We start from the raw sequence: 27,987 nt of genomic DNA, 5'->3' as shown, positions 1-27,987 counted from the left end.
TTGTTTGCAGAAATGGAACAAACAATCCTAACATTCATATGGAACAATTAAAGACCCTGAATAAACAAAGCAATCCTGAGCAAAAAAACAAAGGAGGAGGCATAACACTACCTGACTTTAAATTACACTACAAAGTTATAGTAACCAAAACAGCATGGTACTGGCATAAAAACAGACACTCAGACCAGTGGAACAGAATAGGGAACCAAGAAATCAACCCACAGACTTACAGCCAATTGATATTGACAAGGCAACAAAAATATACATTGGGAAAAAGACTACCTCTTCAATAAGTGGTGCTGGGAAAATTGGATATTCATTTGCAAAAGAATGAAACTAGACTTGCACCTCTCACCATATACCAAAATCAACTCAAGATGGATTAAAGAGTTAAGTATGAGACCTGAAACTATAAAACTTCTATGGAAAAATATATGGGAAACACTTCAGGAACTAGGACGGGGCACAGACTTTATGAACAAGAGCCTAAAGGCACAAGCAACAAAAGAAATATAAACAAATGGAACTATATCAAACTAAAAAGTTTCTGCACAGCAAAGAAAACAATTTACAGGGTGAAACAACAATGTACAGAGTGGGAGAAAATATTTGCAAACTATACCTCCAACAAGGGATTCATATGCAGAATACACAAGGAACTCAAGCAATTATACAGTAAAAAAAAACAAATAATCCAATTAAAAAATGGGCAAACAAGCTGAATAGACGTTTTCCTAAGGAAGACATACGAATGGTCAAAAGGCACTTTAAAAATGCTCAACATCACAAATTATCAGGGAAATGCAAATTAAAACCACATTGAGATATCACCTCACTCCAGTTAGACTGGCTATAATCAAAAAAGACAGAGAATAACAAATGCTGGTGAGGATATAGAGAGAAGGGAATGCTCCTAAACTGTTGGTGGGTCTATAAATTAGTACAACCACTATGGACAACAGTATGGAGGTTTCTCAAACTACAGATAGATCTATCATATGATCCAGCAATCCCACTTCCAGGTACATGCCCAATGAATAGACATCATCATGTTGAAAAGATACCTACACTCCCATGTTCGTTGTATCTCTATTGAGAATAGCCAAGATATGGAACCAACCTAAATGTCCATTGACAGACAACTGGATAAGGAAAATGTGGTATACATACAACACAGAATACTACTCTGCCATAAAAAGCAATGAAATTCTGCCATTTGCAGCAACATGGATAAGCTTGAAGAAAATTATGTTGAGTGAAATAAGCCAGGTGCAGAGGGAAAAATACCACATGGCCTCCCTCATAAGTGGGGCCTAAGAAAGAACAAAAGAAGGAAATAAAGACCACAGTGGTGTGTTGGATTTGCAGAGAAAGAGAGCATACCTAGGGTTGTGGGGGTGGGGGGAGGTTGGTGATTAATTGGGTGGGGGAAACGGAATAATCACAATCTGTGGTAACTGACATGCTGATGGTATTGATCTGGCCATCACCTGTGTGGCACAGTAGTGATGGTTGGCTTTGTACTCCATGAATATGCATAACCAATAAATTATAATAATAATAATAATTTTAAAAATAAAAGAAACATGCCTCCTACACAAGAATCAAAGTTCTGGTTCAGTAATCATGCAAGAGAACTAGTAAAATAAAAACACCACAATTAGATTCATTGTGGAGAGCAAATCTTTTTAAGGGCCACATATGTACACCTATACTTCTTTTAGCACTTTTTTCCACTTTCTATTGTTTAAGTTCAGAAAAAGGCTAAATTCAAAAAACAAAATTAGTTAGGGAGGGAGGGAGGGAGGAAAGAAGACAGGAAGAAAGGAAGGAAGGAGGAAGGAAGGGTGAAGAAAGACTTGACTTTAAACTCACAGAAACACAGAACTTAAACAAACCAATAAATTAATGACTGAGTCACCGATAAAAATAATAGGAAACTGAAAGATATTCAACAGGATTAAATTAAAACAACAAAATCAAAGTATAATTCTCAAAAAGTAGAATAAAGTTAAGAAATAATACAAAATATTTTTAAAGTTAAGAAAAAATTCCAAAAAGCAATTAATTACTACCTGCCTAGAAGAGTAAGGTATACTAGAATAGTGTACTCCAGAAAAAATATTTTTTAAATAAAAAAAATTAGATTATAAGTTTCTTAAGGTCAAAAATCATGTTATACTCATTTATCTATTCCCAATGTACCTGCACATAACAGTTATTCAATACATTTTTTAAATGAACAATTCATTTATATTACAGCTAAATGTTAATTCTCCCTAAAAGAATATCCAAAAAAAGCAATGCTACAGGAATCCAAAGTAGAGACCAGCAATGGTTTTTCTATAATTGCAACATGACATCAGAAGGAAAAAATTTATTTGGGTTGCAAAGTTTCTAAGAAAAGATAAATTTAGAATCCTAAAATAACTCATGTTGCCGAAATATTAATAAATACGTAAGAATGTTAGTAACTGCCCCCGCGCCTCGCTCAGCCAGTGAGCGGGAACCGGTCTGTATGTGGGATCCGAACCCTCGGGCGGGAGAGCCGCCGCGCTTCCCAAGCGGCGCACTATCCAGTGTGCCACCGGGCCGGCCCAGATTTTTTTTAAAAAAGTAACAGCAATAGCTTTCTGCAAATATCACATTTAAAAAACATTTAATAAGGTTATTTTAAAAATATTTTTTATTCACTGTGAAATGATTACTATAGTCAGGCTAATTAACATATCTATCAATTCACATAGTTGCTTTTTTGTGTGTGCTTGGTGAGAACACTTACGACCTACTCTCTTAGCAAATCTCAAAAAAGTAACAGCAATAGCTTTCTGCAAATATCACATTTAAAAAACATTTAATAAGGTTATTTTTAAAATATTTTTTATTCACTGTGAAATGATTACTATAGTCAGGCTATTTAACATATCTATCAATTCACATAGTTGCTTTTTTGTGTGTGCTTGGTGAGAACACTTACAACCTACTCTCTTAGCAAATCTCAAGTCAAATGTACAATACAGTATTACTAACTATAGTCGCCATGCTGTACATTATATCTCTAGAAGTTATTCACCTACATAACTGAAACTGTGTACTCTTTCACCAACATCTCTCAACTTCTTCCATCTCCCCTGAAAAGCAACCATTCTACTCTCTGCTTCTACAAATTCAACTAAAAAATATTCTTGAAGAAACACACCAGTTATAGAAAATGCTTTAGATATTATAGAAACTTGATCTAAAGGCCAAAAATTAAGCCAATTTTCTTTTTTTATAATTGCTAGAAAGAAGTACAAGTTGTAGAAAAATTTAATCTGATTACAGAAGAGTTTCATTGAAAGTATATATGCCTAATATATTTTAATCAGATGTAAACATTAACTTTTATCAAAAGAGCAGGTTAAAAAAAAAAGGTTAATATATCTATAAACCAAAATCCTACTTATAGAACATGGGGGTGGGGAAGGGAATCTTCTCACATAGTCCTGACAATTAGAAAATCTAAAACGAGGGTTGGCCTATGGCTCACTTGGGAGAGTGTGGTGCTCATAACGCCAAGGCCACGTGTTCGGATCCCTATATAGGGATGGCCGGTTAGCTCACTTGGGAGATGGTGGTGCTGACAACACCAAATCAAGGGTTAAGATCTCCTTACCAGTCATCTTTAAAAAAAAGAGAGAAAAGAAAAGAAAATCTAAAACGATTATGACTTATTTAATATCCATGGTCTTTATGAATATTTATAAAAGGATTTACTTTTTAAAGTTCTAAATGTCATTCTAACTTTACAAACCAGGCTGTAATTCTGATGAGCTGCAAAAAAAAATGGAAATTAAATTTTTTAAAGCAGTATATTCTACATTACAGCAAAAGTCTTACAAATTATATTATTAGATTCTAGAGAAAAGAACAAAGGTGAAAGGCAATGCAAACTCAAAAATATCTTTCCACCTGCCAGTCAGGAATATTTTATGTAGCCACTTAAAGTAATGACTTTTAAAATTTTACATAATATTTAATGATATAATAGTGATGACTTCACTAATAATATAATGCAACCTCAAAATGAATGAGTTAACATTATATAGCAGAATTCAATTTTCTTCTTTCCGATTTTTGGGTCATTTTATTCTCTTCTTAACTAAAAGTATTCTTTAGAAGAAATTTCAACTTTGACAGCAATCTTCAGTACATACCTCAAAAATAAATCATAAAAATGTAAGGATTTTTATAACAGATATTCCAAAAGATTATTATTTGTAGGGGGAAAAAAATCTTACAAATTATTGGTGAAATTACTTAAATTTCAAAAGATTAAAACCAATTATATGTTTAATGTTAACACATTCGATATACTAATTTATCAACATATTTGCATAAAATCAAAATTAATTAAAATTATTGCCATCCATCCCAAGACATATCCCAAATTACCAAGTATAAATTAACATAAAAGCTTTCTACATAAGTTTTTACACACCTCCGACACACTTCTGGACTCACTTGGGTAAATATGGATCTTTCCAACAGCAGCAGCAGTTTCTACAAAGTTATTTACCTTGTCCAGGTCTTGCAGTTACAGCTGCTCCAGCAGATGGCGGCTCAAACTCCTGTCAATTACAATAATGTTATTACAGTGACCAATTACAACACACAATTTATAATAAAACAGTAGTGATATCACAGCCTTACCTTTGCTTTCTTTGAGTCTGGATCAAACCTTTCAAGAATTAATTTAGCTGTCTTATAAGTTTCTTTTTCCATGACTTCCTCAAGCTACAAACAAAAATTTCCATAAGTTGTCACATTTTAAAACACACACAGTACTTACTTTTATAAGTCTTATTCAGAAAGTATTCAAGTAAAAGACTTAATATAACCAGACAGAATGAAAGACTTCCTACATTCAAATAATTATAATCTAGATTTTAAAATGGCTTCTAACCTCTAATACGTTACCTTGTGTTTAACAGCTTTACTGCAAGGAAATACCAAATATTGCTAATTGTTTACATATAATGAGGAGAATAATTACAAGCACCAACTTCAATAATGGAATGTGCAAAAATCTATCAGCCATCATTATTGGAAGTTATTAGACATGACAAGCAAATGACAGGCAATTCCTCAGATTTATTTCCTCATAGCAGTTAATGCTATTAATTTAAAGAAGGTCGTTAGCCAAGAGCTTTACAAAATAAAATCTCTGTGCCAATTAACTGCTGTCAGCATCGATTTTAGATTATTTATTAGCAAAAGCAATTAGCTTGCTGCAAATGCAGTGAAAACTCACTAACTGGGAAAACAGCCATGGAATTTGCTTAAATGATTTTAAAAGCCAAAGCCCTCCCCTCCTTATTTTTACTTAGATTCAAACAACTTCAGAGAAAAGAAAACTGAACATAGAATTTAAGGAAAAATTTTAACTGAGTTCTATACTCACACTAGGGAAAGTAATTAAAACATTTCATTATTATAGCATTTTATTTACAATGCACTCAAGTCACTTTACAGCTTAATACTAGGATTTAACTCAAAAAAATTACTAGTAAAACATCATTTTAGCAGTTATGGACAAACATCAGAAAAAGTTGGACTTCAGCACAAGACAATCATAGTTATGACAAATACCTAATGTGTAGGATAAAATGCTTTTGCAGAAACTAGAACACGACATTTTCCTCCTCAGTGACCACTGATAGCCACTTAGATTCATTAAATGTCATATTCGATCCAAAGGACATTTATTTTTAAATGCAACCCACAGCAAGTTTACTGAGTTTAAAATTTAGTTAAAAATATGTTGCCAGATAGCAGTTAATGGATTCCTCATTAAACACTCAAAATGTAGGAAGCTAAGTGCTTAGATTAATGATTTACTAACCCTTAGTTCAGTCAAACTAAAATATTTTCTTAATTACTTCAAAATTATGATAAATTCTCAAAATAAGCAAGTTGAATTTTCTTATGTAAAGGAAATGTTTGTAATCTCACTTTAGAGTTGGAAAAAAAATGAGGAACAGGGGTAGAAAGAAGGTGTGATAGAATATATCCCAAAATCTACATAATCTACATGAAATATCAAACCCAGTCCCCAATCTCTATAAATTAGATATTTGATTGTTTTAGAACAGTGTTGTGTAATAGAACTTTACATAATGATGGAAATGGTCCATATTAGCATAATGGTAGCCACTAAGCCACGTGTGATAAATGAGCACTTAAAATATTGTTTGTGCAACTGAGCAACTGAATTTGTAGTTTTATTTCATTTTAAATAATGTAAATTTAAATAGCTGCATGGGGCTAGTGACTACTGATTTGGACAGCACAGCTCTAGACTTAGACTACTGCTAGACTTAAAAAGAAGGCAAGATACAACTGTGATATTAAAAAACACATAAAACTAAAAACCAAAATAATACTTGATCAAATGATTGTAATTCCTGGTAAATTATTCAGCAATTACTCATGTGTGCTTATGTTTTATTTATTTACCTTAAATAAAATCATTTTTAAAAGCATGAAAAGATACAAATCCATTCTCCTTTCTGTTTGCATTTACTTCCAAAAAAAGGATTTCACTTAATAGCTTAATGAACAGACTTATCCACATAATATTTTAAGTGAATAATGTGTTTTAAATACAGAGATGCTCTGATTAGTAGAAAGAACATGAACTTGAAACTTTGAGGTCAGAACAAATCCGGATTCAAAGCACATTTTCATCCTTAAAAAGACCAGGAGCAAATTTGTCAGCCTACCTTTGTCCTTTTGTAAGACAGAAATATTAATATTTTTTCCTAGAACTCTTGTGCAATTTAAATAATGTAGGAGAAAGAGTTCACAGGAGTGCCTAAAACACTAACATAATTTTCAGTGACACCTCAGTTATTCAGAATGAGTTTGAAATACGTAGTGTTTCCAAATACCCAACATATTAATCTCAGGATTCAGTACTAAGAAATCAGAATTCCTGAGAATTCTCTAACTCATGGGTTCTTCTGTATTTCTCATAATACTGTATTTTAAACATAATGAGTGACATAACAAAGAGGGAATTGTTCTGCTGTGAGATGGTCATACTAAAACTTTCAAGAGCATTTTTCTTTAAAAAGATAGAATAATAAATACATGGTTTATTATTATGAATCAATATTATTATGACAAGATTACATATTTTAATGACATATAAAAATTATTTCTACCTGATACAGCTATTTCATCATAGACAACATTAAAAGAAACAAACACTAACACAAAATAAATATCAAAAAAATCTCCTAAATTTTGAAAGATAATTCTACAAGTATTTAATACTGAAATAATCATTCTTGAAATATTATTTTAAAACACACAAAGCATTAATTGCCCTATCCAATATTCTTGATCTTTGGTTCATGACAAATATTCCAGATATAAAAATCTTCCTCCATTCTGCACTGACTTTGGTCAAATTATTAAGAATGTATCCAAAAGTATCTTCATAGCATTAGGGAACATGTTACATCATATAAACTCATCCTTTTATAAGATGAAAATATTGTCTGCTTACCCTGCTTTTGGTTTCACTGTTGAAAGTGATAATGTTTTTGCTAATTCAGATTTTATATCATTTTCTGACTTCATACAGTACTCTACAATAATAGTCACATCTTCACTCTTTGCATTTTTTCTCTTACTCTATAGCCTATAGTGAATATTCAAATATTGGAAACACCAGCAAATATTACTGGGTAATATGTAACATTTGAAACTTCCAGTGAAGACAACAGCCCTAAACAGAACTGCATGTTAAAATTGCCATTAAATTGGACATAAATGGACTTCTGTTGCTTCCAAAATTTATTTCATGGAATATCACTCATAGGATTTAGATAAAGTATACTACGTGTATAAACTTCTTAATATTTATTTGCAAGAATGACTCACCATTAATAAGAGAAAGGGCAATAAAAGCATCCTTATAACATGCCACAAAAACAAGACTGACTGATTAGATTGCACCACTACTCTTCTACATGCTTCTGTCCTTTTCCCAGAAATGTCGACATTAACCCGCAGCTTAGCATGTCAACATTTCTTGCTCTTGCTTTCAACAGATATTAGTGGGTTTCTTTGAACTAGTAACATGTGTAGCCGATTAGTAAGCTTTACTTCTCAGAGAATTATAACACTTTTCCCCATGTTCCCAATTTCTCAACTGCTTTATCTCAGGAATCAGAAAAATATAAATTTCCAAAAAATGCCAGAAAGGAGTGACCATATAGAAACACTATTTTTAGAGAAAGCACAGCATTTTCATGAAGCCACTTAAAGAGGTAAAATTGACTTGTGCAATTTGATGGATCTTGATTTTGAACTGTTTTGAAGGAATGCTCATGGAAGCAGCAGAGGGATTACCTGTTGCACAGATTACTCAGAAATTTTAAAAACTTCTAGTTTTTTTTAAAGGAGCACAAAATGTGTGAGTGGCAAAATGCACACATCCAGATATGGGAATTTTTTAGATATCTGAAAATTGACTCCTAGCTAAATTTTAATAAGTAAATACTTATTAAGGTCTTAATATTTAAAACATTGTTAGATACTACTTGTTTTCCTAAGTAATTTTAACACTTTAGTCAATTGATAATTCATATTCATCATTACAAATTACACTTTTACTAAGTAAATACTTATTAAGGTCTTAATATTTAAAACATTGTTAGATACTACTTGTTTTCCTACGTAATTTTAACACTTTAGTCAATTGATAATTCATATTCATCATTACAAATTACACTTTTATACATTTCAAATTAAATTACAAATCATTTCAGATTAAAGAGATGCATCCCTAAGGAAACCACCTTTAATAAAATAACAAGTAGTAAATATAACATGTATTAATTTTGTTAATGAAGGAGAAAAGTGTTGGGACTTGGATAATTTTAGACTGACAGGAGTTATTTTCCTGCAGGCATTTCGACAATAAAAATATTTTTTAAACTGTAAATGTAGTGTTGAAACGTAAACATCAAAGAACAAACTCAGGTTTAAATATGTTCAGCTTTGGCTCAAAAGTAATGTCCCTTCTTTTTCCTCTTACAATTAGCATTATCTTAGAAAGCAGAAGACACTGAAGAAAAAATTCTCTCCCTCTTGCCACTTTCTTCAGTCTTTTTATGTTGAATTTGTCTCTTATAGCCAATCTTCTTGATTCCCCCTTTCTTGGCCTTATGATGTCAAGAAAACCTGAGAACTGACATACGTAGATGCTTGGTACTTTTTTGGCTCTAATAAACAATCTGGACACCAACGTTTTACTCTCTCTTTTTTTACCCTCTTTTGCCCTCCAATATGATTAATTTACTTACTTCTCAGCTTCCAACTGACACATTCTCAGAATCTTAAAAATCCATGTAACCTATTTTTTCCTGTCAATCATTATTAACTAGCAAAAATATTCGTAATTTAGGTTCAACAATAAAATGCTATCTAAAAGGATACTTGCTCTTGGGAGTTGTTAACTTATAACATACAAGGGTCTTCAAAACATTCATGGAAAGACTCACATTATTTTTTAATTCTATTTTTCCATGAACGTTTTGAAGTACCCTCATACAAACATTAATTATTCACTTCATAAGTTATTAGTTTTACATAAGTTAATTTTAAATAAAAGTTAACTTACTATTTTTTTCTTCTGAGATTTTAAATCATCCAATGCTTCATCTAGAAAACAAGATTTAAATCAAAGCTAAATCAGATACTAAGATACCTAGACATAAGAAAAAACATGCCAACTGATATACATTAAGCAACCAAAAAAAATTTTTCTCATTTTGGAATTTCTCTATATTTAACTAATGTATAAAGATAAAAATTATCTGTCTTTAACCATATATATTTCATGTTTTTGTCGGCATTATATATTGCAAGTGATTTAGGAGAAAATAAATGGGCTGTATATAGAATAAAACACCTTTCCAAATTTAAAAAGATATACATATTTTTAAAATGATTTTGGAAACATTACTTTCTATTTATTTCTTTCCTTTCAACATCCCAACCAACATTAATTTATAAAATTAGTACCAAATCTCTTTTCATACAATGATAACGAAAATGTTCTCTTTGTTTTGTAAGGAAAGAAGTACATATTTTATTAAATTAGTCAACCCTCAAGATAATGAGCTCTAATAAAGAAAATCTCTTGAAAATCTGTATTATTATACCTCAGGAGGAACTCGGAAAGGCATACTAATAACTTTTCAAAATTAAACATTTCTAAGATTTACCTGCTTATTTAGGTTGGCATGGTGGAACACAGAGAATCATTTCAGAATCATTTATGACTGTCATTGTCTACTTCACAAAATTTATTTAGGTTTCTAGCTTTTCTCTAGAAATATTTAACTAGTACAAACAGAAATACTACTCCATATAAAAGAAGAGTTATGAATTGATCTAAACAATTTATCAAATGAAATTTAAATAACTATTCTTAATTTTTAATATTTAAAATTTATAAATAAAATTATTACCTCTTCACTGAAATTCTAGATAGCAAACATCTGAATACCCATATATTATTTATGTAAAAATTCCAAGAAACACAAACATATTAAGAAAGATTTTACCTTAAAAAAAAGGTTTAATATATTAAGTATTTAGTGTGCTAGGAGACTTATTACTAAAGGGGAAAAAAATCTTTTGACATCTTTAAGGAGAGTAGCAACTTTTAGGACCAGCCCGTGGCTCACTCGGGAGAGTGCGGTGCTGATGACACCAAGGCCACGAGTTCGGATATTACATAGGGACGGCCGGTTAGCTCACTGGCTGAGCGTGGTGCTGACAACACCAGGCCAAGGGTTAAGATCCCCTTACCGGTCATCTTTTAAAAAGAAAAAAAAAAATAGTAACTTTTAGTTAGATAAGACCAAGCCAAACATCTATCCTCCGAGCCAGGGGTAAGCAAATTTTTTCTGTAAATGGCTAAATAGTAAATATTTTAGGCTTTATGGGTCAAAAGGCAAAATTGAGTCTGTACTTTTAAAGCAAAAGATAAAAAAGTTTCCAAAAACCTTTTACTGACAAAATTCAAATATAATAAGAATATTTGAGTTCAGTTTTTTGTAATATAGGTCGACTAACGAAAAGAATGGAATATTTTGGCGGGGAGAGAATAACAGTTCACTTAATTGATGTTCAAAGTTAGTGTTCTCTATCATCAAAATTGATTGTAAGTAATAACCATTAATGCTGATCTACAATGAGATTTTACACATTTGATTTTTAAAGATATCTTCTCACAAAGTACTGCCAAATAATGATATCAATCCATAAGCACATAATTTTAATTAAGTATATTCATCATTTGAAAGGCATCTATAAAATTCTATTAGATTCTTCTCTTGATATTTGCCTTTTAGCACATCCTTACATTGCAAATTAATCATTTCCAATTGAAAATTCATAGAAGCTCCTCAATTATACAGTTAAATGGATTTAGAAATATGGAAATTTCCTTTGCACATGCCTGGAGATCTGGAAAACACTGCTGGAACTGTACTTTGAGCTCAAATAACTCATCTACTGCAAATTTGTACAGGAATGGAGATCTCACTTCTTGTTTTAACTTTTCATGTCACTTTTTTAAAGATTACTTTTTGCCTTTACAATGTTAGTTGTTTTCTAAATGACTTTACAGCAGTATAGGTTTTGCATATATGCATTGTTGTCAATTACAATATTAGGTTGAATTCATTAAGGACTATTATCAAGTCTGCGGAAAAAGCTAATTTCCAAAGCCAGTTAGTATTCAATCAAAGTGGTTAAAGGTGGTTCTTCTCATTCAGAAATATTTCAATCTGAGCTCTGAGCTCAAAGTATCACAATAAAACTTTATCAGTGCTAAGCCATCAAACTGAAGTGTGGTAGGGTAAGTCAAGATATTCAGCTTCCATTTCTGATAAAAGTTCACATAACTGAAAATTATTAAGTCCATGAGAGAAGCATTGTCCAATATAGTAGCCACTAGCTACACAGGACTATTTAAATTTAAACTAATTCAAATTAAATAACATTTAAAATCTATTTCTTCAGTTGCACTTGCCACATTTCAAGTGCTCAATAGCCACAAATGGATACCACATTGGACAGTAGACATAGATTATTTTCATCACCACAGAAGGTTCCAATGGACAGTACAGACCTAAACAAATTATCAAGAAGAGAAAGCCAAGGACAGAATTCTAGTAGTGAAGGTGCAAATAAATAAAACTAAAAAAGAAATAACCAGTAAAATGTTATCAAAGAAGGTTAAAGAAAAAAAGTTTCAAGAAAAAGAGTGAATAACTGAATTAATTCAAACACTATTAAGAGATCAAGTTGGATGAGAAAACAGAACAGACTACTGGCTTTGACAAGATATGGATAATTAGTGACCTTGAAATGAGCAACTGCAGTGAAAACTGGTGAAAACCAAATCTAAACAAAGTAGGCTAAGAAGGAATGGGGGGGGGGGGGGGGGTACTAACTACAGACAGCTTTTTAAAAAGTTTTACTTGGAAGGAGAGAAATGGATGGTGGCTTAAAGGAGAGTATGGGGTCAGGATAGGTTCTTTACCCCCGGATGGTGTATTGAGGCAGGATTATATGCTAACAGGAATAATTCAACAGAAATGGATGATGCAAAAGAGAAGATAAATACAGGAGATAATTGTAAGAGCCAAGTTCTTGAGATGGCCAGAGTATCTAGAATCCAAAGAACAAATGAGGGTTAGCCATAGATAGGATCAAGGCAGTCTTCCAGAAATCTTGAAGGATAATACTAAGTACAGATAGAGCTAACTTGATATATTGGGTGGTGGAGGTATGTAGTGGATTGAATTGTCCCCCCAAAACTCATTGAAGCGTGAATTGTGTCCCCCAAGTTTTATGTATTAGAAACTTAGACCCCACTGTGACTGTTAAGAGGATGGGAAATCCTGTTATGGTAATTAAAAGGTGGAGCCTGGAAGAGGTGATTAGATTGTAGGACCAGGCAGTAGTGAATGGATTAAAAACGGTAGTCAGGGACGTGGTTCTGAGGGCTTCAAAAGAAGAAAGTCTGTCTCTCTCTCTCTCTCTTGCTCTCTCTCTGCATCTTGCAATGTGAAACCACTGAATCACTGTCACCACCATCAGATGGACTTTGGACTTCCCAGCCTGAGAAACTGTAAGCAATAAATTTCATTTTTCTTTATAAATCACCCAGTCTCAGGTATTCTGTTATAGCAACACAAAAAGGTAGCTCTTCTCTGTTTACATCTATTTTCTGTATAAAGTGAGAATATGAGTTAAGAATGGCCAGGTAGATTTTGTGGAGTTGTTTATTTGTGGCTTTTGTTTTTCATTTGGTTGGTTGTTGGTTGGTTTGGGTTTGGTTTGGTTTTTGGTTTTTTGGTGGGTAGGCAGGTATAAGTAATTTGAGGAGATATACAGTATCAAACCGATCAAAGAGAAAAATTTGAATTTACTAGGGAACTATGACAGGACTGTATAGCAGAGTTGAGTGCACATTTGATGTTTGCAATCACAGATTTAAAATAAGTCTGGTCAGCATGTTGTATGATTTTCCTCTAACAAGTTTAGCTGCTCTCATGAGATTCAACATATAAATGCATTTAACCAAAATGCTGTTCTGCCAATCATAGATTAAGTATACACTTGTATTTAAACCCAGTAGGCTACACCAGATAAGTAGGATGGGAAAGAGGGGCAAAGGAGACAAGGGTGTCTCCAAGGAAATGGTCATTGGGCTAGACCATAGGACCTAGACTGGTTCTTATGAGAAGGGAGTTGATGAGTGAGGATAGCAGTTCGAAAGATATATATTTGTGCAAACCTTATTTGTATCCTCAATCAAACAAACAAAATATTTTTTTAAGGCAAATGAAACTTAAGTTAAAACAAAAAATTCTATTTCTTGATCAGGGAACTGGTTATGTGGAGGTTCAATTTACAATAATTTGGTAACCTATACATGTACGTTTACGTGTTTTTCTTAATAAATATTATATTTACAATAAAAAGTTTTTTTAAAAAAAATAATGACACTAAGAGATAATTGCAAATTTAGTATTTTTATATTTGATATTTTATGATATTGATCCTGAAAGACATTATTTTAAGTGAGATAAGTCAGACACAGAAAGATAACTACCACATCCTCTCACTCATATGTGGGAGCTAAAAAAATGTTCAGCTTATAGAAGTAGAGACTAGAATTCTGGTTACGAGAGGTTGGGAAGGGGTAGAATATTGAAGTATATAGGAAGATGTTGGTTAAAAAATACAAAATTATAGCTATATAGCAAAAATAAGTACTAGTGGTCTACAGTAGTGCTAGGCATCTATAATTAACAACGATTTATCGTATGTTCTCAAATAGCTAGAAGAGAGCTCAAGTGCTCTTACCACAAAGAAATGATAAATATGCTAATTACCCTGATTTGATCATCACACACTATATACATATACTGAAATATGTTCGTACCCCATTAAATTTGTACAGTCAATATGTGTTCATTAAAAAATATTCTTTAAAAATAAATTTAAAAAAAGAATTCTAGGTAAAATAACATATTGTGTTTATATATTTTTTAAAGAATCTGTTATGGATAGATATATCTAGGATATACTTTAAAATAATACAGGAGGTGCAGAAGGAAATGGGGGTAAAAATGAAACAAGACTGACAATGAGCTGATAATTGTTTAGGTTGGATAATAGGTACAGGAGGGTTCATTACACTATTCAGTCTACTTTTGTAAATGTTTGAAATTTTCCATAATGAAAAATTAAGAAAAGAAAAAAGTCATATATAAAGTTAACACTTCAGATGAAATTTGTATATCTCTGGTTAATAATAATTCATGGTTTTAAGACCTGAAAAACTTTAAAACTTGTACATATGTAGAATATAGGAGGTCCTTATCATAATTTGCATATTTTAATAAAAACAAGGGGCCATGAAGTTAAAGAGAGTGGTGCAATTAATAGAACAAATCAAAAGATGTGTAATTATATTTACTCTGTAATATTTTCTATAAGGATTAACTTCACAAATAATTTTCTTGATTTAAAGAAATACTTTTGAGTAAAAAAATTCTAAATGAACAAGACAAATAACAGAAATTAAAAATACAGCCATTTTTATCATTCAAAAGCTTTCTTACGCTTTACAGTAAACAACTCTTCAATATTTACCACAGTCATTTCAATATACTACAAGTATTTTACAACCTGCGGTACAAACCAGCACTCCATTAAGATAGGTTTTTTAAAAAGTATTTATAAAAACTTTGAAATCAAACTTACTATTTCTTTCTGTTCTCTTGGAAAAGAAGAAAATAAGCACTGTTCTTATGCTCCAAATGCTAAAGGGGAAGCAAAATTCAGAAACAAAATCCAACATTAGGAGAAGTGATTTGGAAGCCACATAAAATGAAAAAATATATATATTTCCATTTAAAGTTAGGTACATTTTCTCACTTTAAATACTGAAATTTAAATCCTTTCTGTCAGAGAACATCAGAAGTCTATCCGGGTTTTCAAAGGAGGAGTTTGCGGTCTAAAGTCCATGGACCTTCTGAGGGTCTCCCTGAACTGCAAAATTGCCTTTTTGTGCATAAGTGCATTTCTCTGGAGAGACCATTGCTTTCGTCAATCTCAAAAGTGTCTGTGAACTTCCCAAAAGATTGAGGACAATATTACAGAATCCCTTCTTACTAAGTAAGCATCACCTCCAAAAACTTGTCTCATCTATTCCCATGCATTAAGTCAAAAGCATGTTTCACTTTTAAAAATGTACAGCATTAGACAAATGTAGTTGCTACTTCTTGCCTGTTATTTAACATTGGAAGTATCTTCTCTACTTAACAAAATAAGCTATCGGGGGCGGGGGGGATTTCACCTTCAAATAAATATTTGATAAGTAAACTTAGTGAAATACCTCCTTCCAAAGATTTTATAAGAATAACTCTTTAGACCTTGCATTAGTAGGACATAAAATGATATTAAAAGAATTAAAAGAGATATGAAAGATGATCCTAATCACAAACTTGTCAAGGTCATCTCATAAATTCAATGGAAATATAGCAAAATACTTCTTTCTCCACAGAACATGGCAGAAATAAATATACAAATGTTATTTGCCATCTTAAAAAAGAAATACATCGTATCTGGATATAAACTCAGAATATAAGAATGAAAATTAGTTCTTTTCTCTGAAATACAGCACTGTTACTTCTACAGAGTCAGCTGGAAGGTAGTCACCAGTGATCCCTATCTATTGGTATTCACACCATTGTGTAGTCCTCTCCCACCAGAGTTTCTCAGTGTGAGCAATAGCATGTGGCAGAAGTGAGAGTATGTCACCCTCTTAAGTTTAAGTTATAAAAGACTACAGCTTCCATTTTGGGCCTCCTCTTTCACTCACTGTCTTTTTCTCTTGAATTACCCACTCTGAGAGAAGCCAACTGTCATGATATGAGAATAGTCAGGGAGTCTACGCAAAGGCCAATGTGGTGAGGAACAGAACTCTGTGGTAACACCCAGCAAAGAACTGAAGCCTGCTAACAACTACAGGTGTGAGCTTAGAAGTAGATTCAGGAAAAACTGGCCAAAATGTACAAGATCACACCAAGATGTCATCTTTGTATTTGGATTCAGAACCCATTTTGTTAATGGCAAAACAACTGGCTTTGGCATGATTTATAATTCCTTGGATTATGTAAAGAAAAATAAACCCAAACATAGACTTGCAAGACATGCCTATATGAAAAGAAAAAGACCTCAAAGAAACGGTAAAAAGTATCAAGAACACAGGCCCAACCACCTGACCACTGATGCAATCCTACCTGCCTGGCACTAACATGGCCCCACCTGCACATGTGGGCCCAAACATCCAGCCACCCACACGGTCCCAGTCACCCTTACCACCCATGCGGCCCCAGACATCCAGCCACCCGAGTAGTCCCAGACACCAGAGCTGCCCACCCGCCACACACACACATGTGGGCTCAGCTAGCCATCCAGCCACCTGCATGGGCCCAGCAGCAAGTACAACCCCAGCCACAGATGTACCTGCCTGTGGCCCCCAGAATTACTGAGTCTACCCAGAACTACTGAGTCTTCCCAGAACAACTGAGACTACCTAGAACTACTGAGACTACTGAGTCTACCAAGAACCAAGACTAAATAGAGAATGTACAACAAATCTACAGGAGGAAATCTCTCTCCTCAAAAGCCACCCAGAGAAATAGAAGCAATCATTCCACAAGATGACCAGACATTAACATAGGGATACTAGAAACATGAAAAAAGAAGAACATATGATACCACCAAAGGAATACCATAATTCTCATATACCAGACCCCAAACAACAGGAAATCCTTGAAATGTCTGAAAAGGAATTCCAAGTAAAAATCTTAAAGAAACTCAGTGTGATACATGAAGACTCAGAGAGACGACACAAAAATGCAAAAAACAATCCAGGACATGAAGGAGGAAATTTACAAGGAAATGAAAAGCATAAAAAAGAATGTAGCAGATCTCCTGGAACTGAAAGAGTCATTCAATAAAATGAAAACTACATTGAAAGCATAAGCAGCAGCCTAGAGCAAGTGGGAGAAAGAATTACTGATCTTGAAGACAGTCTTATCAAAATAACAAAAGTGAACAACAAAAAAAAGAGAATAAAACAAATGAAAAAATCTACAAGAGCTATCAGTCAACCTCAAGCACACAAACATCAAAATCATGGGTGTTCCGGAGGAGAGAAGAAAGGAAAAGGCATTGAAAACATACTCAATGAAATAATAGCAGAAAACGTCCCAGGTATTGGTAGAAATATGGATTTCCAGGTCCAAGAGGCTCAAAGATCCCCAAACAGATTCAATCCAAAAAGATCCTTTCTGAAACACCCTGCAGTCAAATTGTCAAAAGTCAAAGACAAAGAGAAAATCCTAAAAACAGCCAGAGAAAAGCATCAAGTCACCTATAAATGAGTCCCTATCAGAGTAAGAGCAGACTTCTCAGCAGAAACCCTATAGGCCAGAAGAGATAGGATGAAACTACTAAAAGAAAAAAATGCCAGCCAAAAATACTATGCACCGTAAGACTATCTTCAGAAAAAGGGGAAATAGTGTATTTCCCTGACAAACAAAAGCTGTGGGAGTTCAGTACCACATGACCAGCTCTATAAGAAATCCACAAAGGAGTCCTACACCTGGAACTCAAAAAATGAGAATCACCACTATGAATACATGAAAAAGAACACACACAACTGATAGAGCAGATATGCAAAGGAGAGAGAGAAACTATACCACACAACTTCAAAAAACCAACAAATACCAAAGACAACAAAATAAAAGGGAAAGAAAGGAAGAGAAGATATTCAAATCAGCTATACAAAAAGCAATTAAATACTAGGAATAAGACAATATCTTTAAATAACAACCCTAAATATAAATGGATTAAATTACCCACTCAAAAGACACTGACCAATTAGATTAAAAAGATAATGGGAACTATATGATGTCTAAAAGAGACTCACCTCACCTGTAAAGACACAAACAGACTAATACTGAAGGGATGGGGAAAAATATACAACACAAATGGAAACCAAAAACAAGCAGGAATTGCTATTCTCATATCAGATAAAATAGACTTTAAACCATAAAAAAAGACAAAGATGGCCATTATATAATGATAAATGGATCTATGCACCAAGAAGATATAACAATCATACATATATATGCACCCAACACCAGAGCACCCAGATATATAGAGCAAACACTGTTAGACTTAAAGAGAGACCCAAATACAATAATTGAGGACCTGAACACCCATCTTTCAACATTGGACAGATCATATAGGCAACAAATCAGCAAATAAACGCAGGACTTAAACTACACCTTAGACCAATTGGACATGACAGGTATCTACAGAACATTTCATCCAACAACCACAGAATATACATTCTTCTCATCAGCACATGGAACATTCTCCAGGATAGAACACATGTTAGGTCACAAATCAAGTCTCAACAAATTTTTAAAAATTGAAATCATTTTAAGTATCTTTTTAGACCACAACAAATTACATGGAACATTCTCCAGGATAGAACACATGTTAGGTCACAAATCAAGTCTCAACAAATTTTTAAAAATTGAAATCATTTTAAGTATCTTTTTAGACCACAACAAATTAAAATTAGAACTCAATAACAAGTGAAATTCTGGAAAGTATACAAACACATGGCAATTAAAACAACATGCTCCTAAACAACCTATGGGTCCAAGAAAAAATTAAACAGAAAACGAAAAACTTTCTTGAAAATAATGAAAATAAAGACATATCATACCAAAACTTGTGGGATACAGCAAAAGCAGTACTAAGACAGAAGTTTATTACCATAAACATGATTACACCAAAAGCATAACAAGATTTCAAATAAACAACTTAATGCTACACCTCAAAGAAGCAGTAAAACAAGAATACAATCCCCAAATTAGTAGACAGAAAGAAATAATTAAGATCAGAGCAGAGCTAAATGAAATAGACTCAAAACACAATACAAAAGATCAATGAAACAAAACATTGTTTTTTTTTTTGAGAAGATAAGCAAAATAGATAAATAATTAGCTAGGCTAATTAAGAAAAAGAAGAGAAAAGACTCAAATAACAAAAATCAGAAATGAATGAGGAGAAATTATAACTGATACCACAAAAAAGCAAAGAATCATAAGAGACTATTATAAACAACTATGCACAAACAAATTTGAAAACCTGGAGGAAATGATGAAATTTCTGGATACAAACTACCAAGACTGGACTAAGAAGACACAGAAAACCTGAACAGACCAATAACAAGCAACAAGTTTGAAGCAGTAATCAGCAGTCTCACAACAAAGAAAAGCCCAGGAACAGATGGTTTTGCTGCTGAATTCTACAAAACCTTAAAGAGAAATTAATACCAATTCTCTCCAAACTATTCCAAAAAATTAAAACTGAGGCCATTCTCTCAAACTAATTTTATAAGGCCAGGATCACCCTGATACCAAAACCAGAAAAAGATATAACAAAGAAAGAATACTACAGGCTAATATCTCTGATGAACACAGATGCAAAAATCCTCAGCAAAATATTAGCAGATGGAATACAGCAGCACATCAAAAAAACTATACACCATGGTTGGCCAGTGGCACACTGGATAATGCATCTGACTACAGATTAAAAGATCCTAAAAAAATTATACACCACAGTCAAATGGGATTCATCCCACAGATTCAGGGATGGTTCATATATGCAAGTCAATAAATGTGATAAATCACATCAACAAAATCAAGGACAAAAACCATATGATTATCTCAATAGATGCAGAAAAAGCATTTGACAAAATTCAACATTCTTTCATGATAAAAACTCTCAGCAAATTAGGTATAGAAAGAAAATATCTCAGTAAACACAATAAAAGCCATATATGACAAACCCAACACCAATATCACCTTAAGAACAGAAACAAGACAAGAATGCCCACTCTCACCACTCCTATCTAACATAGTATTGGAAGTACTAGCCAGAGCAATCAGACAAGAGAAGAAATAAAGGGCATCCAGTGTGGAAAAGATGAAGTCGAACTGTCCATGTTTGCAGACGACATGATCCTATATAGAGCAAAACTTGAAGATTCTACAGAAAAACTCTTAGAGCTGATAAACAATTTTAGTAAAATTGCAGGATACAAAATCAACATGCAAAAATCAGTAGCATTTTAATACTCCAACAACGAACTAGCAGAAAAAGAAATCAAGAAAGCAAGTCCATTTACAATAGTCACCAAAAAAATAAAATGCCTAGGAATAAATTTAACCAAGTAGGTAAAAGATCTCTACAACAAGAACTACAAATCACTGCTGACAGAAATTAAAGAGTACACAAAATGATGGAAAGACATTCTATGTTCATGGATCAGAACTAACATTGTGAAAATTTCCATACTACCCAAAGTGATCCACAGATTCAATGCCATCCCCATCAAAATACAATGACATTCTTCACAGAAGTAGAAAAATCATAACATTCATATGAAACAATAAAAGACCCTGAATAGCCAAAGCAATCCTGAGCAATAAATAAATAAATAAATAAAGACAGAGGCATAACACTACCTGATTTCAAATTATACAAAGCTATAGTAACCAACACAGCATGGTAGTGGCATAAAAACAGACACTCATACCAATGGAATAGACTAGAGAACCCAGAAATCAACCTACATACTTATAGCCAACTGATCTTTGAAAAAGGAAACAAGAACATACATTGGGGAAAAGACAGCCTCTTCAATAAATAGTCCTAGGAAATCTGGACATCCATAGGTAGAAGAATGAAATTAGACCTATATCTCTCTCTGTATACCAAAATCAACGCAAAATGGATTAAAGACTTAAATTTAAGACCTGAAACTATAAAACTACTAAAAGAAAACATAGGGGAAACACTTCAGGATGTAGGACTGGGCAAAGACTATATGAATAAGACCCCAAAAGTACAGGAAACAAAAACCAAAAAAAGAGTGGGATTAAATTAAATTAAAAGCTTCTGCACAGCAAAAGAAACAACAGAGCAAAAAGACAACCTACAGAATGGGAGATATTTGCAAACTGTGCTTCTGACAAGGGATTAATATCCAGAATATATAAGGAACTCAAACAACTTAACAGTAAAAAAATAACTGGATTGAAAGATGGGTAAAGGAACTAAATACGCATTTCTCAAAGGAAGATATATAAATGGCCAAATGACACATGAAAAATGTAGTACGCATCAGGGAAATGCAAATGAAAACCACATTGAGATACCATCTCACACCAGTTAGACTGGCCACTATCAAAAAGACAGAGAATAACAAATGCTGGCATGGATGTGAAGAAAAATGAACCCTTCTACACCATTAGTAGGACTGTAAATTAGTGCAGTCATTATGGAAATCAGTATGGAGGTTCCTCAAACAACTATAGATAGAACTGCCATACAATCTAGCAATCCCACTGCTTGGGTATATACCCAAAGGAATGGAAATCATCATGTCAACGGGATACCTGCCCTCCCATGTTTATCAAAGCTATATTTACAATGGCCAAGAGTTAAAAACACCTAAATATCCATCAGCAGACAACTGGATAGGAAAATGTGGTATATTTACACAATGAAATACTATTCTGCCATGGAAAAGAATGAAATTCTGCCATTCACAACAACATGGATGAACTTAGAGAAAATTGTGTTAAATGAAATAAGCCAGGCACAGAAAGAGAAATACTTTATGTTCTCACTTACAAGTGGGAGCTAAAAAAATAAACAAATAAAAAAAGGAAAGAAAGAAAGATACAAAAATCAAAATAATATGTTAAACATTCAAAAGGAGAGAACAGAACTGAGGTTACCAGAGGTGAGGAAGAGCAGGGAAGTTAGTGAGAAACTGGTAATGGGCCACAAAAAATGATTACATTGTATAATGTTGAGTACACTAATTATCCTGATTTGAGCACCACATATTGCACACAAGTATTGATATTCAAGGCTATTCCCCACAGATATGTACAATCAATTATGTCTCAATTAAAAATATTTTTTAATTAAAATAATTTTTAAAAGAACAGAATGAACAAAGTAAGGGGATTGCAAAGGTCAATGGTGGTGCTGACAAAAAGAATTAAATGTCTAGGAGTGAGCTGAAGTTTGGATAACAAAGGAGTAAAGATTCTGCAATGACTTTATCTGTGGTGATTGTTCAGGCTTGAGATGACTATAGTCCTACACAAAAGCTTGACAGCAATCTATATAATAAAAGACCCTGAGCTAGAACCACACACCTAAGCTGCTCCCAACATTCCTGCCCCTCAGGAACTGTGAGACATAATAAACATTTGTTGTTTTAAGCTACTAAGTTCTAGGGCAATTTGTTACACAGTAATAGAAAATTAATACACATTTTTTTATATTGCAACAATTTATTTTTATGACATGAAAACACCAAATAAGTAGCATCAGATTCCTACATGGTACTTGGACTACCTAATCAGTAAAAAGTACACTAAACATTGTCCTTATCAAGGGAAGGGAGATAAGGAGAGAAAGAGTTAATTAAGCTTAGTGTTCACAACCCTCAAGAATCCTATAATAGTAGAAAAGTCCCATACTATTTCTCCATTGCAAACCCAGTGAAACAATAGCAAGCTGAGAGAGATTTAGAAAAAGAGTACACAGAAAGAAAATGGGGGACAAAAGAGAAGGAATTACAGAGACAGTGATGAGAATTCATTAGGAAATCAGCAAATATTCTTAAATGAGTAGACGCTTTTTGAAAAGCATATACAATTTTCAAAGTGTAAAAGCTACAAGAATTGAAATATACTCCCTTCACAATAAAACTCATTGCTCTCCATTTATTAACAATAAATTCTTCTTTTCGATTTTATAAGAACTACTGGGGTAAATGAGCTATCTCATGATACATATTTCCATGTGTGAAATCCTTGAGAGTTGAAAAGGTAAACCATATAGAATTTGTTATTCTCTAGGGCTAAATAAAATATTTTTGTATTTTTAAAATAAAATTTAGAAAAGGAACTAAAGTACTTCAGGGACCTGTTCTCTAGTTATATGAACAAAGGTTTTGCTCACCCAGTACACCAATGTATCTTTTTAGTTTTGTTGCTATTGTGTGTTCTTCAGTTTGTGAAGCAGGCTGGAGGGCAGAGAGCTCATGTCTAAGAATAGACCATGTTTACTCTGCTGGCAGCTGCTCAGTTTTTCTTTGGACTTTGCCAATAGCAGTTGAGTCTCTGAGTTTCTCTTTGTACTGCCTAACTCCTAGACGTGTGTGTGCTGAATAAAGATTATTCCTACTTTAACCAAGGCTCCAAGGACCTTTTTGCCAGTTACCTAGCTCATAGACCTGCATGTGAAAGGTTTGTGAATGGGTTAGAGGGGTCTGTGAGCTCCAGACCCAGCCCTAGCTCGACACAGAGACATCTAAAACCAAGTGTTTTTTAAGACTGAAAATAAAACAATGGACAAAGGTATATCAGGCAAATGCAAATAAGACATGGGTTGTGCTCTTAACACAAGGCTGAATTAGGGAAGGTGGCATGGAGATTAAACTAGAAAAAGGTCATTTTACAGAGTTAAAAAAGAGGTGATTCCTTTCCGACAAATGGTGTTGGAGCAACTGGACATCCACAGGCAAAGAAAAAAAAAGGATCCAATAGATCCTTAACATGAAACTCGTCCCTTACATAAAAATTAACTCAAAATGAATTATAAACCTAAATGTAAAAAAAAAAATTTTTAAAGACATAGAAAAAAACACAAGAAAATCTTCAGGACCTATTATAGCTAGGCAAGGAGTTCTTAGTATTGACAGGAAAAACACAATTCATAAAGAGAAAAACTGATAAACTGAACCTCATCAAAATTAAAAACTTTTGCTCTGCAAAAGACCCTATTGAGAGAATGAAAAGACAAGCTAAAGACTGGGAAAAAAATATTTCCAAGCCATATATCCAACAAAGAACTTGTATCTAGAATATATTTTTAAAATCACTTAAAACTCAATAGTAACAAAAACTAATAATCCAATTAGAAAGGTGGACAAAAGACATGAACAGACATTCACTGAAGAGGACCTATAGATGGCAAATAAGCACATAAAACATGATTAGCAATTAGGTAAATGCAAATTAAAACCACAATGAGATATCACTGCACATCTATCAGAACTGTCAAAACAGAAAACAGTAGATGCAGAGAAACTAGACCGATCACTCACATATGCCCAATGGAAATGTAAAATGGTACAGCTACTCTGAAAAAGTTCCTCAATTTCTTATAAAATGAAACATGTACTAACCACATACCCCAACATTTGCACTCTTGGCATATACCCCAGAGAAATAAAAACTTATGTTCATACAAAAACCTGCACAAAATGTTCATAGCAGCCTTATTTGTAATAGCCAAAAACTGAAAACAATCTAAATGTCCTTCAGCAGGTGAATGGTAATACCATGAAATAATATTCAACAATAAAAAGGAAGAATCTACTGGTACAATGAACAACTTGGATGAATCTCAAAAATATACTGAGTGAAAAAAGCCAATTTCAAAAGGTTATATACTATGTGGTTCCATTTTATAACATTCTTGAAATAACAAAATTATAGAGATGACAAACAGATTAGTAAAGGGCAGGGATTAAGAATGGGGCAGGTGGACAAGGGTAGGTATGACTATATTGGGGAGTAGCAAAAGGAAGCCCGTGGTGACGGAACAGTTCTGGATCTGAATTTCAGGGTAATTATCTGAAGCTATACATGTGATGAAATTTCATAGAAATATAAAACACACACACACAAATGAGTGCATGTAAAATGGGTAAAATCTGAATAGACTCTGTAGATTGAACTAATGTCAGTTTCCTGGTTGTAATAATTTATTACAGTCACGTAAGACATTACCACTGGGAGAAGAGGAGGCGGCTCCATGAGACCTGATTATACATTTTTTCTGCAACTTCCTGTGAATCTATAATTATTTCAAAATTAAAAGTTCTTTTAAAAGGATGTGTTAACAGTGAAGCTATAAAAGTTAGAAATATCTATGCATCAAATAGCAAAGCACCAACATTCATAAAGCAAAACAAAGAAATATAGGAAAAAGTAGAAATACATTGTTATTAGGATATAGAAGATCTATATAACATAAGGTAGTTCTCATTGATATTAAACTCTGTGTACCTGAAAAAAAGAGAAAATATCTCCAAGTGTTCAAGAAACACTCAAAAAGTTGACCAAATATCATATCACCAAAAAAACTCAATAAATTCAAAGTAGAAATATTATTTAATAACATTCTCTGAAAACAATATAATAAAACTCAAAACAGTAACTAAGACAAAAACCAAACATACAAACATACACTTGCCACCTGGAAATAACTCTTACATTACAACAACAAAAAAAATCATAGTCTTTAGAAGATAACCAAAGTAAATTGCTATATATCAAGACCTGTGGCATAAAACTAAAGCAATAGTCAGAAAATGTAACAGCCTTGGAAAGAGCAATTTAGAAATTAAAAGAAAAAAAAAGAAAAGAAAAAGTCACAGCCTCAAATATATGTACAGTGTATTGTCTTAAAAAATAAGAAAGAATGAAAATAAATATATTAAGCATCTATTTAATTTATAAGAATAAAACAAGCCTAACGAAAAAAATAAGAGAATTAATAAAAAGAAATCATTTTTTAAAACCTGGTTCTTTGGAGAAAAAGTTACATAAACAACTAATAAAAATCAAAAAACACAATGTTCAGATATACAAAATAAAAAATGATAAGGAAGCAATAATATACAAAGAAAATTTTTAAAAGGGCCAGCCCGTGGCTCACTTGGGAGAGTGTAGTACTGATAACACCAAGGCCAAGGGTTCAGATCCCTATATAGGAACAGCCAGTTAGCTCACTTGGGAAAACATGGTGTTGACAACACCAAGTCAAGGGTTAAGATCCCCTTACCGGTCATCTTTAAAAAAAAAAAAAAAAGAAAGAAAATTTTTAAAATCATGAGATAATGATGACTACTTACATTATACAAATGCATGTTAATACTGCAGAATGGGTAATTTTATAAATATATAATTTTTAACAAAACTAACCTTGGAAGAGACAGAAAACTTAAAAGATTAACTACTACTGAATTTTAAAGGTAATCAAGCAATACCCTCTATAAAAGCACCAAGCCCAAAAGGTTTCAAAGGGAATTCTACTAAACCTGTAAAGGACACATCATGCCAGTACTGTTTAAACTGTTCCAGAACATTAAAAAATAAAGAAAAACTTTCAGATGTTTTTATAAAATGATCACAACACTGAAAGTAGAAATTTTCCTGGAATTCAAGAATGATTCAGTATTTAAAAACCCATCATATCAAGATGTAAGATGAAAAATAATATGGCTATCTCCATAGATGATGAAACAGCATTTAACAAAAGTCAACCTTTCTTGATTAAAAAGAAAATAAATAAGAATAGCTAGAAAATTCCTTAATATGATCAAATACATCTGTCTCAACCCCAAAGTCAGAAAAATGCCCAGTGGGAAAACATTAGATGTTTCAGGGATGTCCATTATTTTCTCTATAATTTAACACTGCATTAACTAACACAATTAGCCGAGAAAAAAAAAAAAATTAAGCAAAAATCCAAAAGGAGGTAGTAAAATTATTGCTATTTATGATATATATGATTGCATATTTGAAAGCTCTCAAAGAATCAACCAAAAAATTAATAGAAACAATAAAACAATTATTATAATTGAATGCAATATTAGTATAGAAAAATCACTAAATTCAGGGCCGGCCCGGTGGCGCACTGCTACAGTGCGCCTCTTGGGAGCGCGGCGGCGCTCACACCAAGGGTTCGGATCCCACATACAGACCGGTTCCCGCTCACTGGCTGAGCAAGGTGTGGGAGCAACACCGAGGTTTGCGATCCAGTTGCCGGTCCCAGTCCGGTACGGGCGCGACACTGAGGGTTGCGATCCGTTGCCGGACACGAAAAAAGACAAAAAGGAAAAAAAAAAAAAAAAAGAAAAATCACTAAATTCATATATACAATCAGTTCTAAGATATACAAAAAACCTTTTCTTAACTCACATTCATCAAAGCATTCCAGGTCTTTTCTGAATGAAACTGATGCTACTTGAAACTAGTACCACTGAAAACTAGCATGAATTTCTCTTAAATACTATCTAGTGACTCGAACTATAATATGATAAGTGTGTTCTAGTAGGAAATACCTGAAACCTTAATATAACAGAATCACACTGAGGAATAGGAACAGCCAGTTAGCTCACTTGGGAAAACATGGTGTTGACAACACCAAGTCAAG

At 33.0% G+C, this 27,987-nt stretch overlaps 1 protein-coding gene across 4 annotated transcripts in view; it reads right to left on the bottom strand.

The window, feature by feature from the left end:
* The window catches only part of KIAA1715 (KIAA1715 ortholog), a 74,862-nt gene that overhangs the window by 30,779 nt on the left and 16,096 nt on the right, over positions 1-27,987 (bottom strand). For all 4 annotated transcript variants that reach the window (XM_008573614.1, XM_008573608.1, XM_008573623.1 and 1 more), the window contains exons 5-8: positions 15,349-15,407; positions 9,677-9,717; positions 4,693-4,776; positions 4,559-4,610 (exon numbers count right to left, since the gene is read on the bottom strand). In XM_008573614.1, the coding sequence (XP_008571836.1) occupies positions 4,559-4,610; positions 4,693-4,776; positions 9,677-9,717; positions 15,349-15,407 (236 nt within the window). The remainder of the gene's footprint in view (positions 1-4,558; positions 4,611-4,692; positions 4,777-9,676; positions 9,718-15,348; positions 15,408-27,987) is intronic.

The sequence above is a fragment of the Galeopterus variegatus genome, unplaced genomic scaffold, assembly GCF_000696425.1.
Source record: "Galeopterus variegatus unplaced genomic scaffold, G_variegatus-3.0.2 Scaffold53, whole genome shotgun sequence".
Classification (NCBI taxonomy): Eukaryota; Metazoa; Chordata; class Mammalia; order Dermoptera; family Cynocephalidae; genus Galeopterus; species Galeopterus variegatus.
Note: the sequence above shows the minus strand (reverse complement) of the source record. Positions and strands in the feature narration are given on the sequence as shown.